At 42.1% G+C, this 18122-nt stretch overlaps 1 protein-coding gene across 1 annotated transcript; it reads right to left on the bottom strand.

Moving 5' to 3' along the window:
• Positions 1-1989: 1989 nt before the first annotated feature.
• On the bottom strand, positions 1990-14164 carry onecutl (one cut domain, family member, like). The gene is given in 11 exon segments (XM_033981632.2): positions 1990-2081; positions 2084-2299; positions 12005-12143; positions 12145-12417; positions 12419-12455; positions 12457-12594; positions 12596-12735; positions 12737-12787; positions 12789-12959; positions 12961-13344; positions 13703-14164. Coding segments are annotated over 10 exon segments (1314 nt in total). The 5' UTR covers positions 13018-13344; positions 13703-14164.
• Between the last annotated feature and the right edge of the window lie 3958 nt (positions 14165-18122).

The following is an 18122-nucleotide window of genomic DNA, read 5'->3' as shown; positions in this document are numbered from 1 at the left end:
ACACCCAGAACAGTTTGGGAACTGAGACAACTGGCAAAAGGTTCTGGCATGTGGAGGACATGGGTATTACACTGAGCTGGACACACAGGAGACAGAGCCAGAGTAAGGACTGCACTGGGGACCAGTGGGTGGGTTGCAGTCAGGTGGGCAAATGGAGAAGGGTCACAACCGCACATGTCCCTCGGCAGACACATGGTACGCCTGCTATAGGCGACTTGGATGGACTTTCAGAGCCTTCAGACAGAGCTGTTAGTGAGTCCCCAGATGCTCGACACACTCTGCCAGATGGCACTGGTCTGAACAACACTTTACTAGCAACCTGTGATGTCTGCAAGATGCCACATCATCATTGTCATTATTATTACTGTAATTATTTATACTATTACTCATTAGCACAACATTCAAATAAGCTTTGGCCTTGTGTCATCAGAGACAGTTGCAAAAAAAAAATTCAATAATTGTAGAACAAAAACAGCCTGGCCTTACAGACAGACACGTAACTTCACTGAGTGAGTGGGGTAAGGACTGGGTACAGGGTTTGGGGATTTAGGCCGTACATTCAGGGAGGGCAATGTTTATCTTTGGTATTACGATGGGATTCTACAGCTAAAAGTGCCCATCAGAAAAAAGTTTTCAGTTTTCACACAGACATACAGAGCATCATTAAATAAATACTTACAGTATATAGATAGCATAAATAAATAACTAAATAAATAGCAAGGAAATAAACAAAAATAAAACAATAAATACCCTAATGCCTTAATAAATACATTGATCATATCAGCAATTGCATTTGAAACGTTCTGTCTTCACTTGGCTATAAAGAGGCATGTTAAAGCCTTCATGGAAAAGAAAAACAAATGGCATTGGCAAGGCTAAACAACCGCCTTGCACTTCCAACGGGATCTATAAATAGTGATGTGCTTGAAATCTGTACAAAACGAGCAGAAAGAATCACATTCCTCCTCACATTTTTCTGTAAAAAAAACGTTTGCTATGGAGCAGATGTTTAGCCATTGTTGGAATGCAAGTGAAAAAATACTACAACATCACTATACATTGTGTCCGATGTACTGTTTTCCTCTGGTATTTTTGGCGAAATATTTCTTATTTTTTGGCTTAAATGAGAGACAAAAATGGCTGTGAGCTTTTTTTGCATGGAAGCTCATTCAGTGTCTTCAGTGTTTTGCACCAACCAAGTCTATGTTTTCTCTTTCCGGCACTTTCTCCTAGCAATCACTCATTCAGTCCTGGCAAAATGGTATGACCCAATGGGATTCCTTCTTGAAAACTCTGATTAATTCAAGAAAGGAACCAGTTGATGGTGAATGATTGACAGCAGGGACATTGAAGAAGCCCTGTGATATTCCAGGCTTCACACTGAGGTACAGTCCAGGGAAACATCATCACGACAACACATGCTAAGAAATTCAGAAAAAATTGTATAATAAAAAATGCCTTTCCCTTTACTTTGATTTGAAAAAAAAATCAGGATAATATTGGGGAGGATTAGCGTCTTTGGATGATGGTGAACACTTCTGATTAAAGAAGTTACACAATGGTACTCTCCAGTCCCCCTTGATTCTTCACATTTGGAGAGATGACTATCGATTTGAAGGTACACCAAAATATGCTTCCTCCTGATTTGTGATACCCTCATTATCTCTATTCTACAAAATAATGCAATGAGATGGTGTCTATGTAAGGGTGTGACTCCTCCAGGAGTCAAAATCATCTGGGCACCCTTTAACTATACAGGCAGGATCTCACATCCTGCATTCATATCACTATAGGATACAGCTCCCTTTCATTTCAAGAGAGCGATCAACTTTGGTTTGGAAAAAAATGCTTCAACAATACATTCATAAAATCATCTAAATAGCTGGCTCCGTCACTCCTACAAATAACGAGGAGGACATTTATTACGGCTGATCTCTGCCTTAGACCAGTCTATGTGCCCCCTTGCCCCTTCCTCTGGTCGGAGCATCTTCACGCTGTGCTGCAGGACACCGCGGAGGAGGAAACGCTGGACCCTGAGGACCCCGTGGAGGATGGACGGCCCTCGTCTGCCCACTTGTTGAGTTGCGTCGGCGGGCATTCATGAAGAAGTTGCTGACTGTGGACAACTCGAGGCCTAGCTGCTGGGAGATGGTGACCTGCAGCTCCTTGGTTGGACGATGGTTCTCCCTGAAGATAGCCATGAGGGTGCGCCTCTGCAAGTCGGTGAACACCAGCCGGGTTCGCTTGGGGCCCTGATTACGCTCCATCTTGCTCTGCTCCTGCTCCTTCCTTTTGCAGGCTGGAAGCACACGGATAAAAAAGAAAAATGGCAAATTAAAATACAGACAGGGAGAATGGGTTAGCTAACAGGCTGGCTGGCTAACTAGGACAAATGGATTAAGCTCACAGAAAGTGGATTTGTTGAAAGAAAACAGATTAGCTAAGCAACTTTGATTAGTTAAAAGAGATGAATCAGCAACTTGTTTCACTGTGCTGTAAAGGAATCAAGATGTTCAGGCCTTCACGTCTTATTGCCAGTGAGCTGCTGTAGGCTGCCCGGATAAAACAGATAACATCCAAGCCAAAGCTCTTAAGTTTTCCTCAAGGTTTTCATTATGCTCTTTACTCTCCGTTTGATGTTGGGCCCTGAAGACTAAAAGGCAAAATGTATTAGGATGATCTTCTGACAATACCCATATCATCCAAAACCAAGAGTAAACACACGGGGCATGTGAGGGTGCTACTTTGAACAGAACTGCCAAATCTTTCACCCGAGCCTAAATGTTTTTTTCATATAGCTAAAGATCCTGTTGTTTACTTATTTACTGCTCTCCACTAAAGTGTTTTTAGATGACCGTTTAAAAAGCCAACACATTTACAGAATTTTCATGTCCGTATGCAATAGTTTTTCAAAGACCTCAGTCCTCAAGAGACTTGTTATTTCTGTTATGTTTGGACCAATAGGGTAAAGTTCTTAATTTTAAAATGTTAAAAACAAGAGGTTCTAGGGTTGCGTCGTAATTTGCTTTTTAACATCTATGTGGTTTTCAAAAAGAGGCACAATAAAGGCATGGTCTAGGTTAAACACTGCTCTAGTGTTGCAGCTGCTGCGGCCCAATTATATAATCAATATTTTCTCATGAGGAGTCTGGAATGTAAAAATATATATATATATATATATATAAATATTACCCTGCAAAAACACTAGCGAGAGGAGACGCGAGAAGAAGATAAATAGCCTGTGTGTGGGTTGTGCTCACATCCATTTTGAGAATCAGACACACATTTGGAATTCAGCCTGCGCCTTCCTCTTCTTCTGCATACCCACCACTCAACCTTTCACCCCCAACGCGCTGTAATGCCGTATTTACAGGAAACACAACACCAATCTCTGCTTTGTGTTCTGTGCTGGCCACCACACCCCCGTGCACATCCTCTTTCCCCCTTAGTAGGACACTCCGACAATCATTAGTTTCTCATAAAAGTCATTTACATGTGGCGGCAGTGAGTGAGCAATAATCACTTTAGGGGGAACTAATTTATTTTCTATTAAAGGCGGGTTACGTCAGGGGTGAGTGAAACAAGCCGACTCGGCATTGCCCAGGGTGTTTAGAAGCCTTAAGTGGACTGAAACATATTTGGGAGAGAGTCGTGCAATTACCTAAATGCACACTTTGAAGAGGTTTCAATCAGCACTGTGAGCCTGAGCGACTGTTTTGCTGATGGTATCAGATGCATTTGTAAGTGTAAGCATTGGGCTGTGTGCAGCGCAGCAAACCACACATATGCACTCAACACACACACTCACACACACACAAAACAAGCAAGTGCTAGCTGTGCCAACAGGACATTCTCCCATTTAAAAATATTCTCACTCACATCAATAAAATTTTGTAATTGGTGTTTGTTTGTTTTTTTAATTGTAGAAAGTGATGATGTCATAATCCCAGATAAGGAACGAGAGAAAATGTTTTCTATTTATTACATTGTCTTATATATATGTCCAAATGCAAACACACAAATGATGAACCTGATCGTTTCTATTAGTGATTGGACCCTAGAACTCACTGCATTGCAATAAAAAATGCATTTTAACAATATTAATTTTAGCTGCCCCATCTGTATTAAACATTATTGGCCTATAAAATGCTGTGATGTCATCTGAAACCCAGAAATACAGTTATTACATCATTACAACGAGGCATTTGCAACAAACATCCATTTTATGTCATTATTTTTTCATGCTACAATAAGCTACAGTATTATTGCTAATATCATACTTTTATCTGTTATAACTCACAATTATCTCAAATCACATTCACAAGAACTGCTCTCATTCAGCCCATGAGCGATAAAAATCAGGAAAATGACACTTTATTTTCGGTAATACTTGCTGCATTCTGCTGTCAAATACTTCGAGTAATCTTGCAGTGCTCACTGATTTTCCTCACTTCTTTTAAGAAAATAAGATTTACAGCGCTCCATTATTGACAGAAAAATGACTTCATTAGATGGAGATATCAGCTAGCAATAACCCTGAAATCCTATATTCTTCTGATCCACTTCGAACCACACAAACCTAGATGCTGCCTCTTAGTCTCAGAGCAACACTGACACGTCCAATTGATTGGCTTACATCTGCCCATTGAGAAACATCTCACACCGCCGCGGCCTGCAGCTGCTGATGTTTACTGTATGACCGGCTCTTGAACGCACCACAACAAATATCTCTCATTAGCTAGAAATAAGAGTGACCTTACTGCAGCTTTTCCACACCAGCGCCATCACCAGAGCCACCAGTGATCACAGCAGGGCTAAATAAACCAAATTGCTAGTTTTGTACTCTGACACCCAGCCAGCTTTGTCAGAGTTGAATAAATGTTAGCATAAATTCACAGAGTGTATTTCAGAATCATTACGTAGAGGAAAAGGAACGCTTTCTTGTCAATTCGAGATTACAGGGGTAGCTTTTAGGCATCCGCTCGCTCGTTTGCATTTCTGAGAGTTATCGAGCTACGTCTCATTAAAATCCGAACAGGCTGAGATGTCAAAGGCTGTCAATACGCTACAAGAAAATGAAAATATTTTTTTTCTTTCAAATGCTACATTTTTCACGGCCTCCCAACACCATCAATATTTGTGCGTTGGGGGTTGGGAGGAGAAGGGGCCGCAGCTATAGAAGGTATATACAACGGTGCACTCACAGCTCCATGTAGTAATGAAAGGAATGACATGATAGCTCTAGCTGGCTGGCTTGTAGCGTGGATTTATGACTTGTTGGAGGATTCCTGGCGCTTCTCTTCGCTCACCACCCCCCATCCAATCCTAACCGCCAAATTAATTGTACCTCTGTCTGTAATGTGGCGAAGATCAGTGTCTGCTTCAAATGTTCTATTTCCGAAACAATTTGAGGGATTGTTGGATTGTTGATTTAAAAAAACAAGATGACAAAGTCGACCTTGGACACAAATTTGGTCTTCAATGGAGATGGATATTGCTATACTCTGACAAAAAAATACTAAAAATACAGCCATGTCAAAGCCAAATTCTGAAACTTTTGACAATTTTTTTTCTAAAATTTTTCAAATCTGACACTACGTAATAAATAAAAAAAAGACTATTTGAAGTAAAGTGTCTTGGGAGTCAGGACATGACCCTGTGCCTCCGCCATGAACCAAGAGATTATTGTACCCTCCCAAGGTCACCAAAAATGAAGTACTTTTGAGTCTGGAACCTATTAGACAGCTAGGGCAGCTAAAGTTAGCACGGAGTGATGCATCAGCTTTATCCTCAGTGGGGTTTTCAAGTGAAAAGGCGACACACATTGCGCAAAGACATTAGCCACATAAATGAAGATGTACATATCGTAATCAGCTTCGATCAGCGGGGGACTCATAATCGAAATATTTTGCCAATCGGGTCGCTACAATCAGCTCCTGGCGTCCCTCCCCTTTGCTCGCCAATCATAACTCCGACCATTAAGTAAATGCTTCCTTATGCTGTAATCATGTGTAAAAGGCTTACAATTACCATGCTATAAATCGCCGTTGCGGGGGGCTACTTTTCCAAGACATAAATATTCCCCTATAGGCTTCTTATGATCGTGGGAACAGCCCCTAATCATGATGTATGCCCTTGTCTCGTGTTGCTGAAACGGATCGAAAGCCGCTTTCCCTAACCCCCGGCGTCTCAACCTACACCCCTCACCGCATCACCTCCACCGGCCGCCGATACCCCTCCCAGCCAGACCCCTCCCTCCATTGTCCTCCCTCTATCCAACCCCCACCCCCCCCCCCCCCCCCCCCCCCCCCCCCCCCCCCCCCCCCCCGCCCCCCCCCCCCCCCCCCCCCAAGCCCCCCTTCCCCACCCCCTGCTGATTTCTTGGGCCAGGGGCTGATAGAAATTATTGATTAAATCTGTGCAGCTCAGACTCCTCGACCCACAGAGGCTGGTTAACCCTTCAGCGCCAAAGAGGGGGTTGCTGATGTTGTGTAGGAGAAAGGCTGTGATGGCTAGATAAAAACAACAATATCAACGTGGGTTGCTTCGCAGGCGCCCTGTTGGTGATAATGTAAATGATTCCGATTGGTGACCTTTGGCAGGAAAAAAAAAACACACGTAAAAGATTGGGACGATGCTTTGTGGCTTTCATTGCGGTGGGGGTTGGTGCAGTCACCGTAGCCGACACGTAAACCGCATTGACCTTTCTTATTCATTTAGACCTTTAGTCAAGGGCTTCGGCCATCATCTTTAAAGTTATAGTCTGTGATCCCTCCTCCACACCGTACACCACTCCTCGGCTTTAAGTGTCAGGGCACGGCCATTTTTTCGGTCTTTAGCCCAACTGCTTCTACTGCCTAAATCCTGATTGGCTCCTCCACACATGCATCTGATATAGGCTGCAGCACGACACCAAACAGGGCACAGCAGTGGAGGGCTTAAAACAGGGCTTAAATATTTTGGAAAGACGTGCAAATTGACATCAACAGCCAACAGTTATTACCTAAAATACAGATGGTTATATAAAGTGAGGCTGGTTGTTAATGATTAAATATTAATTGTTTGTTGAGGCGATCTATTTTGCAGCATTTTGCATTTAAGAGCCTGGCCACTCCTCCAACCATTTAAGAATTATCTCAAAGGTTTCTTCAGTTTGCTTTTCTTATGCATATTGTAGTCATAAATTGCAAATAACTCTTCATAATTATGTATTCACGGTATAAGACTGATAACTGATAGTATCAACACATATGAACAGATACATCTAGAACAATTTGAGTCATTATATCCATTACGTTGCATTCATACATGTGTTCTGTTAACAAAAACATTATAATATTTACAGATAGTGCTTAGTTAAAAAAAAAAAAATCTAATTCCGATTAAAATTGTACTGTCAAAATGAGCAGTTTGCTATGTCCAGATAGAGTAGCCCATTAAAAACAATGCTGAAATACATGTGTAGTTTGCAGTTATTACTGGTTTGTACAATATATGCACTGTAAACTCAGCCTAGATAAGAAAAAATATTCATACCCGCATAATTTATCTAAAAACATGGAATTAAATATTTCTCCAAATTCCACCAGTATTTATAATCATACATTTACACTGGGAGCATAAAAACCTCTAAAACCAAAAAGTGTCTCAAAATGATTGCCTATTGAAATATCTTGTTAAGTCAGTTGAAATACAATAAGTGCTTGTGTCGTATCTCGTATGTGTTTTCTAAGTGATTGTGACCACCAGGTGAATTGTCACTGTCAGTGGTATAATTGCGGCGGACAATAGCCTGATGGTTTTGTGAGGAGATGCTCATTAAAATGCAGACAGTGCTTTGAGATAAACAGTTGGGCTAAATCTACTCAGGCCCTATTCCTAAAACAGAAGATCTAATCACCAAAACATACAATGGAAACATACACGTCAATGATATACTGCGCGAGAAGGTGAATGGGCAGCCTGGAAATGATTATGTAATGCAAATCAATTAGTTTATTTGTATTAATACTGGAGTGCAATTCACTGTGAGGTAAAGCGATAGCCACCAACAGCCCAATCATTTTTTCATCTTCACTGGCAGACTTATGGAAATGGCGGTCCCTCTGACGGCCCTAAAGAGTGTTCTATGTCTTTTAAGCGAAATGCATTACGTGGATCATCTTAAACTTGAGGCTTCGTGAAGCCGTAGGGTGCGCTCTGGAGCTATCCTCCTCTCAGAAACACAGGCGTGCCGCATTCTAATTCCAGTCTTGATTTTGCCAGAAGCGGCCGAGTAGAGGTGTGTGTGTTGTGGGCAAGGCATGCTGCTCTTTCCCATGGAAATCAATAGAGGCTTGTAATTAAACAAAAGGGGGTTGCCGAGAGGGGAAAAACAACAACCCCCTTTAGAAAAGTAGGTTATGTAGAAAAGTGCCGAGCTGTCCAAAAGTGCGGCTTTGCCAAGAACTAAATATGCAATTTCAGAGTGTGCCTGGTCGGAGAGGGAGAGGGGGCATTGTTCGCAACGATTAGCACACTTCTCTGTGTAGGGGAGGCCTTTAATTTTTTATGAGTCTGATTGATCGGATTGCTGGGATCTGGAGCACTGACTCGTTAAAATAATGTTTGTGTTTGTAAAGAGAGGAACAGCAAGAATTCACCCGAGGTTAAATGAAGAAAATTACACCAAACAATGAATGAATAATGGAGGCTTGAGTCAAAAGGTTAAATCAACTACAGGAAGCATTAAAATGATACATGTTAAAATACTCATTTTGTGGTCGAATTTAGGTGCCAAATATAACAATGGACATTCGGATTGAAAATGGAGCACATTTTATTGATCTACATTAGTCACTACTTCCTCATTAGTTTTTTGTTCATCTTCGCTCTCACATTTACATTGCGGATATAAATGACAATTTAATAAGGAACAAATGCCAGTTACAATTCAGTAGGTAACTGCAGAACACTGGATTTGAAATAATTCCTTGGTCTTGAACCTGGCAAGTACATTTTGAATATTGCAATAAATGATATACAATGTGTAACTAATGTTGGAGGTATACTATAGTAATTCTTACAGTATGATTCGATAAAGGGAGGACTAATCTTTGATAAGCCTTTAAATATTATTACATTGAAGTAATAACGTAAGAGTCTATAGCAATGGTTACAAATAAATGAGATTGTATAAAAAACAACACTAAATCAATGCATGTCTGAGTGTGTGTTTGAGCTCATTTGCATACACAGTACAACACCTGTAATTTCATCAAAAACCAGTTTGCCCCTCTAAATTGCGACTGAGTTTCAGATAACTCATCTTGAGGCTAAGTGCCATGGCTGTGATTGCCATGCGTTTTGCCTGTAATAGAGGAATGTACACATGTGCTCCCAACAGCCAAAAAACAATCAAAGATCAATAATTGTGAAGGGTGATTGCAAGGAGTGCACACATCATTAACCTATGAACCCCCCCCCCCCTATTGTGTCCTCCAGGCTTAATCAGTGGAGCTGCTGACAGAGAGTGAGTAGCACTGATGAAACCCAGGGCCTGGTGCTGGCCGACACGCAGCCCTCGCCCACAAACCCCCGGTGGGCAGCACGCGGCTCGGCCCCCAGCTTCGGTCTCATAGGTTACCGTGTATCACATGGATCTCTTTTCTCTGCCCCGTGTACACTCATATGGGGCCCCCCCGGCTCCCCCGAGGGACCGACAACCACTGTAACATGGCACTGTACAGCGCTCTGTCCTCGTGTCTTCAATCCACCATCCCCAAAGGAATATTAAATGTCAAGCGCCAGATTACCATGTGCCTTTCAAAAAAAAATCATCCCTACCCAGAATGCAGCGGGGCAACAAGGCTGGGCCAGTTCAATTATTGATTACTATGCTCTGTAGACAATTCAGTGGTGCTGGATAATTGCAATTGGCACAAAGGCTTCTAGCCAGCAGAGATTTTGTGCACACGGTTCAACTTCCTGTTTGTCTCTTTGATCCTGTGTCTGCAAATCGCATATAAATGTCATTTCTAACATATCACAAATAAATAATTATCAAGTAACATAGCAGTAATATAATGGTATCCCAATGGTTTATTAGCAGCTGTTACCTGACTGTTATTAAAACGGAATTTCACTAAACAAACTGCCATCATAATATTATTGCAAAATCAATTATTTATGCAAAATGTACGCTGCAAGAAAGCAGAACAACTGATGTTTTGATCATCGTTTTGATTTTGATCATAGTAAACATGATTGTAACTATAATGTACAGATGTACATTATACTACTATGCTGCTAGTACTATAGTATTATGCTACTACTTCTAGAAGACTATTTTACAAGTCAGTGATGCTTATCTATACCACTACTTGTAAGGGTGGTGTTTTCTATAGCCCAAAAAAAAAAAAAATCCTCTATAAGTAGTAATGACTTTGAAAATGTACACTCTTCATATACTGCAAAGGGCAATACTACTTTCCACTACAATTATTTATAAGCTTTTCCAAGGATCTCCAGCACCCATGGGAAACCTCTTGTTGACAAATCAGCCCTGTTGAATACCTCATTTCGATGCATACCCAAACATTCAAATCTCACAAACCTCCAAAACTCCTCTTGCGATCACTATTAGCCCGCACTGTAATTGCCTGGGTGACGACACTGATAAAAGACGTCTGGCATGGGCTCAAGTCATTTACATCAACTCCCTTTGCCAACCTCCACTTCGGATATAAATCACAGGTGCGCATTAATCAATCGCTCCAGAATGGCATATCTGCGCAAATTATTTCGCTGACTCAAAAGCGATTAACATTGCCAAAGCCGCTGCTCAAGCTGATCTTCATGGTTCATTTAAGAGGAGGGCAAATGTCCGTAGGCTTTTTTATTGTAGCTACTGTACAAATCAATAGGAGCTGTTTGGGAGCTAGGTAAAGCAAAGGAGCAGCACATATGGCCTCTTTTCGGGGGGCCAAGCAGAACCTTCAAAATACAGTAAATGGGAATTGTCCAAGCTGTTTAGGTATAGACAAAGCAATGAAAGCAATCAATGTGTTGGTGTAAACACTAAATAAATGGTTAAGTCACTTGAATACATCTATTAGCAAAACAGCAGTCAAAACTAGTAGCACAATGAATACTATTGGAAGAATCCTCGTTTGGACACCATTTCAGCATGGGCACACATCAGCAACTGCAAATCAATGCAATTCTGCCACCAGAACAAAACAATACTTCAACACAAAGGGGCCTACATGCAATTTCAAAGACAATGTTACTTGAGTTTCCTATTAATGTAAAAAGCAATCATAGTAATAGCTTAATCAAGAAAATTAAAGTATTCATCATAATTCCCTCATAAAATCCTTTTCCAGACGATGTACTTCCTTTCCAAAGCTCACTCTACACATGGCTATAAAGGCCTTACCTGTGTTAGCCATTACTGTTTTGCAACGCTGGTACCTTAGCTGGCATTATATCTGATCCTACATGCCCAAAATAGCTTTACTTCTCGGTATTGGCACGTTGTTGCTAGTCATGTTGTCGTATTTATTACCCCCCTACAAGCCTTAGCAGCTGATTTGAGTCCATTTATACATGAGTTTGTGCCAGGTCAATTTGAATTTTTACTGTCTACTTGTTATTACATTTCCTATATTAGTCTTTGTGGCTGCTTGCCTGTTTGAGTTACTGTTTGTCAAGTTGATATGGGATACATTACTATATTTGCCAGTTTTGGAACACTCTGCTGTGCGTTAGCTGAATTAATGTCCAGAGTGCTATAGCAAATGACCTAAATAATACAAAGTAGTGAGACAGGAGTATGATGCACTGTGGTTTTCTCGTAGTGCCTGCCTGAGCTGCATACTGATGGCTGAAGAGCAGATAGTTTTTTGAGGTGAAAGAAGGCGTTAAGGGAAAACACAATGCAGCCAGTGTCTGTGTGTTGCAGTGCACATGTTTTCCAGTGTGGAAGAAGTGAAGGAGACAAGAGAGCAAAGGCAGATCTTACCCTCCAGCCGGAGCGAGGCCATCCTTTGAAACTCGGGTTCCTGCAGCCAGCGGGACCTCCTCTTGAAGGTCTCGCGGCCCGTACTTGAGCTTGCCCAGGGCTTGGGGTTCCTCAGGAGGTCAGACAGAGTGCCCTGCGAACCGACACAAAACCCTCTCAGCGAAGATAGCCTGAGGGATGCTGTACCTCTTCAGCTCCGTGATGATCCTCTGGGCCACGTCTCGGGTGTTGATCTCTTCACCGCCACCACCACTGGCTCCTGCACCTCCCTGCGACCCGGAAAGCATGCCCTCAACCGGGGAGGACGTGGGGTGCTCCATCTTGGCGGTGGTCTGCTGGCTGCTGGGGTGGTGGTGCGGCTGGTAGTGCTGGCTGTAAAGGTGCGGGTGGTGGTGACTGGCAGGGTGCTGGTGGGGCATCCATTTTGTTGAGTTGATGAGAGGCGTCTCCTAAGGCCCGGGGGCGACATCTCTCGGGCGAAATCGGAAGTCCGGCAGAAGATGTTTCCTCCATGGACATCATACCCGCCGTGGATCATTTGGTTGGTGTTGGAAGTGTTGCCAAGGGCCCCATACCCCTGCATGGAGGTGGTTGCCGGAAGGAGGTGACAGACTTTGGGACATTGCCAAATCCTTGCCATAGGGGTTGTAGAAGTTGCCTCCCAGCCCCCTGTCTTCCCTCATGAGAGTAAAGCTGCCGATAACATTGCTCACAGGCAGGCATGGGTGGTGGGTGATGATGGTGGAACTTATCATCAAATGGCTGCAAGGGCGTCAGAGTGGTTGTAGGTGGTGCCCGCACTTGAAGGGGAATCTCCACTGTAACCCAGAGCTGACATGGAGTGGTCAAAGGTTGGGGGACGGGGATCAGGCTCCAGGGACATGGTGGGACCCCCGAGGGAGGGCCTGGGGAACGCAGCAGAGAGATCGCGAGAGTGCAGCATGGATCGGCCGTGCCTGACTGTGCGCCAGCTCTGGGTGGCTGTGCAACGACATCTCCCCTATCGCATCCATGGTGCTGCCGAAAACAGATTCTTCAAATTGGTGCCCTCTTGTCTTGTTATTGTTGTCGAGCCGCCACGCTAAACAGTCTGGAAGCTCTCTTGTTACACCAGACTATGGATTTATTGATTGGTGAATTAATTGATTTCCGGGCTTATGGGGTGTCTAATTAATTATCTGATAACGTTAAGTACTGTCTTCAAACTCCTCCAAACTCCGCGTAAACAGGTTCACTAGGGCAGGTGCGATGTTTTTGTCTTCTTTACTTGTGCGTGTGCTGTTTTATTGTGTCTTTGGTGCTCAGCTCAGTGCTCCTCGGCAGAAGCCTCGCTTTTGTGCCTGCGTAAGACAACACAGGCAGCGTTAGTCAATCGTTTTAAACTTTAACGCTCGCACACAAAGAAATACACGACTGAGACACACATTTACGAACACAAACTGCGAGGAAAGGTAAACAGAAATAGAATTACATTGATTTTGTCAACACGAGCGTCTCACGTAGCGCACAAAACACTTGCCAGAGGGAAATCGGTCAAAGCGGAACCCAGCTCGGGATGCCAGATTTATGCAAAGTTACGAAGGATCCTTTACGCTTCCTTCTCACTATCACCTATATTGAATTCAAGTCCACACGATACGCGTCCAAAATGCACAACACATAAGCCAAAAAAACGATAGCGGACGTGCGTAATCTTACCTTTATTCTCCCGTTCTCAGAGCGCGTCCTCGGCTGGTGTCCGTCCTGTGCATCTCTCCGATTGTGTCGCGGAGCAGCCCTGCAGATTCACGACAATTGGTCCGCGCTGCGCCCCGGGGTGATACATTCACCGTACCCCAGAGCGAGCGCACAAAAAGCCCAAACCAATACGTTAAAAAGAGAAAAGATCCGTTATCTCTTTTAGTCCTGTTCGTCCTTGGTCCTTGTGTTTCGCAGTATCTACAGTAGCTCGGGGTTTTTGCTCCTACACTAGCAGCTCTCCGTCTTTCTTTCATTATCTCGTGAGATTTTCTTCCTCCTCCTCCTCGTTCCCTCTGCCTGCCACTTCATCGATCTCCGCACCAACTCTTTCTGCTTCTCCTCCTCCTCCCCTTACTCGCTCACATTGACTCTCCGCTTTCAGTGCGTCACGGCCTTAAAAATCTGACAAGATGTGCGATGAAATTCCTACTCCAATTAACCCTTTCTCTCCGGTGGGAGGGATTGGAGTTTGGGGGGTGGGTGGATGCGGAGGGGGCCGGATTTGTGGAGGTGGAGATCCACCCTTTCTCATAACCCCACAGGTTAAGCCCTGCTTCAGCTGATTGCATTGCATGGACTTATGAAATATGTGCGCGTAAGGCTCGTCATTCTGCTGCGCTCGGCTCTTTGGATACTGTAGTGTGTGATCAATGGGCGCTCACTGGGTTTTGTTCTTCTTTATGTAACTACTATGGCGCTTGCTAAGGTGATCCATCCACGTTTCACTCCAGTTATTAGTCACTATCATTTAACATTGTCTAGCAAGGGAGTGATTTATTTTACCTTTTAACCAGACAATGCAGCACGTACATAAAGCACAAGAGCCACGGAGAGTTCACATGTCCAGTAACTTCACCATCGCTGTTGTGTTTTTGTTTGTTTTTTTTAATCACACATTTTACGCGCAAAACATGCACTTAATAAACTGACATTTTATTAATACATTTTCACTGAGATGATAGAAGGAAACTATTTCCTCACAACTGAAACCTCTCATTGACCTCACATCTTCTTAGGCTATAGTCAAATACAAGACTTGAATGGTGACAATCTGCATTTTAGGCTGGAAAGACAAGGCTACACATGCCAAAAAATTAGGACTAAAATATCACATGCTTTAGGTTACTTATTATTATATTTTTTTGTGATGATTTATTGGTAAACTGTTTATTTGTATATTTTATTTTGAAGAGGCCTAAATATTTATGGCTTTGGATGTATGCCTGAATGAAAACGCATCTCATGAGCTGTTTGGTTCACACGATCAGAAGTAAACGGGGACTAATTATACATAATAAATCCATATAAATCAATGGAAAGTGTGTCAGGGCTATTGATTATTTGTATAGACTGATTGTGGGATGTAATGCTTGTCACGGAGCCCTTATTATTAATCATAAAACACATGCAGGATAGATGATATTGCATTATTATAATTAGTTATTGTTTTGTTTTTTTTTATCATAAAGCCGGATGCCTTTTCTAATTTCTAATATACACACGTTTTATTATTTATTTATTTATTTATTTGCATCTTATTTACATAGAGCCTTATGAATATGCGTGTGTTTAAATGCGCGTAAATTGCCTGTTTTCTAAGCGTGTATTTAGAAGAACTTGGACGAATAAAGCAGTCAAGTGGGGCCCGTTTAGCCGCGCTCTTAATCACCACTCACCATTCTCTCAACACTCCGGATCAATGTGACCCTCTCTTCCACTAGACCCCTCGACCTGCCGCTGCACAGTCTACCGCGAACGCGCACACTACCTGGAACGCGCACGGTGCACGAGCCACGGGCCCGTGCTGCTGCTCCTCTGTGCACGAGGATTGATTGAGTTCATATCACAGTGGGATTAGGTCAGAGTTAGAATGGCTATGGGGTTCCGTAGTATAGTGTGGTAATGTTTGGTGAGGTTTTACGCACAGGTGTTTTTAACATGATATGGGTATGTGCAGCATTTAACAGTAATGACATTTATGACCAAGTACATTAACAAAACATATAATATTCTCTTATTTTTTAAGAAACGAAAGCAATGTCATTTGTGCAATATTCCCTGTAGTAATTGATGTCATTGGATGGAAATAGAAATACATATAGGCTCATATTTGCAGTAGCCCAACATCGACCTTATTATTTTATTAACATTAAAACGGAATAAGACAGTAGGCTTTATAAATACAGTATATTTATGCATGCCAGCCAGTTGCACATTAGTTGTAAACACACACAAAGTAGAAAAGCGACAAATGCGCATAATTACGCACAAACAATACACGCAAGCTCAGAACATGGCATGTTTATTTAGGATCAATATTACTGTTTGGAGTATAGGCTATATTCATGACAGCTACATTATAGCATCATATGAAGAGTGAAACTGGTACACTTAAAGGCGAATCATCTTAAGAAATACCGTAATAAGTTCAATCATACAATCATTTTATGCAACGTTTATTACAGTGTTTATTATTCACAACACAAATGCAGTACAGGCTGTGAGAGCCATATAAACAGTTACATTGTGGTGTAGTTGAATTTATTGTGAAACAGGCAAAAAGAAAAACAATGAGTGGAAACAAACACAATAAATCGACTTTTACACATAACACCCAGACGCTCGATTCCAGTGTATTTTAACATTTAAAACAGGAGTACTAATTTCAATCCTCCCACCAATGTCAAAGTGAAATCCCTCTTGGTCGCATGCATAGTCATAATACAGTGTGCATAGTCAGGGCAGACAGGCAGATACACGGACAGACAGCGGGCCGAGGCAAGGCATACTAATCACATGAGTCTGTCAGTTTAATTTTCAGAGATGAGCAGTTCTGGTTTGCAGAGCGCGGAGCAGTGCACCGTGTGGGACCGCGGCTTCCCGGAGCAGATGCTGCCCTATCGATCCAACCCAGCGCCGGGGCTGCGTGTGTGAGTGTGTGCATGCGCGCCTCCATGGCCAGTAGCTGGAGGTAAGAATGGTCAACGGCTACGCACGGGCAAAATAATAAAAAGGTCCTTGCTTGAGGTCGAGGTGAAAGTTCAACATTCTGAGGTTGGAAAATGGAGACTGACACCAAAGAAAGGCCCGGGTCTGGTGGAGCTCTGAGGCCCTGAGGAGGGGACAGTTGCCTTGGCTGGAACAGTGTCCAATGTTCTAGCCAAGGGGACTGTCCATCACAAAAATCTACTTTCATGTATCACAAGTACCCAAATATATCCAGGGATAAATACATCTTTTTTTTTCATGTATTAGGATATCTTTCACTCTAAAATGCATAGGCTACTAATGGAGCAAATAGTAAAATGCTATAAAAAATTCTTAGTTTTATTTATTTGCATATAAACCTCATAGCTTATCAGAATATAATTAGGATCAAAAACCAAAGTATTAACAAAAACTACAAGTGAAATAAAATATGATGCATAACATTGTTGATATGAATCTGGCAGTGTTGTGTGACAGAGTGTATTTAGGTTACTTTGTGCCAGTGGGATGGCTTTTCAGAGTAATCAATATAAGACTTTATCTACAAGATTCCATTGCATATAGGCATCCCAAGTTCATCCAGCTTAATCATATTTTCTGTGTATTGTAAGAAATGCAATAACTAACATAGGCCAATATAGTAATTGATTAGAAAGATATATTTGAGGTTTCAGCTCACTTAGCATTAGCCAAACATTTACATCTAAGCTATTTACCTGATGCTTTTTATGGCTTTCACATATTGTACTATAAACAGCATAGGCCAAAGAGGCACCCATTTGTGTCATTTAGCTCTGCTCTAGAGTGCTTCAAATGTGAAATACATCTGAATGGTGCGTATTACATATGACATAAGACACTACTTTTGTGGGTACAATGAGAAGCAAAATTACAGAGGTCAATGATAAAAACACCTTGGAATCATCTTGCAATCCACATAAGAATCATACACCTGTTTATTAAATTTTTGCATGAATGGACACTATACATTTTTGGTTGCATTTGGAAACGTTGCATCCCCCCAGAAATATGAGTGAAAAATAGAATACACTGAGCATAAATAATAATCAATAAAGATCTTAGCTTCATCTGAATTTAAGGCCAACATACAGTGTGCCTTCAAGACCTGGCAAGATTATTTGGTTTGAGTTAGTTGTTTGTTTGAAATCACTTCACAAATATGGATATGAAAACCTGGTTTTCAGTTTGCATTTACTTTTGCTACATGGCTGATCAGGTGTGATCAATGATAGTGCAACTGTATATGGCTGCCTATAAGGTCAGAGGTCAAACAGAACAGATGAGTGAGTATTTTGTTAGTTTTGAATGTGCTGGAATAAGAGAGAGCACAAGAAGGTATGGTGGGTTATTTTGAATTTTATAGGGCCAC

This window comes from Periophthalmus magnuspinnatus, chromosome 16, assembly GCF_009829125.3.
Source record: "Periophthalmus magnuspinnatus isolate fPerMag1 chromosome 16, fPerMag1.2.pri, whole genome shotgun sequence".
Lineage (NCBI taxonomy): Eukaryota > Metazoa > Chordata > Actinopteri > Gobiiformes > Gobiidae > Periophthalmus > Periophthalmus magnuspinnatus.
This window is presented reverse-complemented; position numbering and strand designations above follow the sequence as displayed.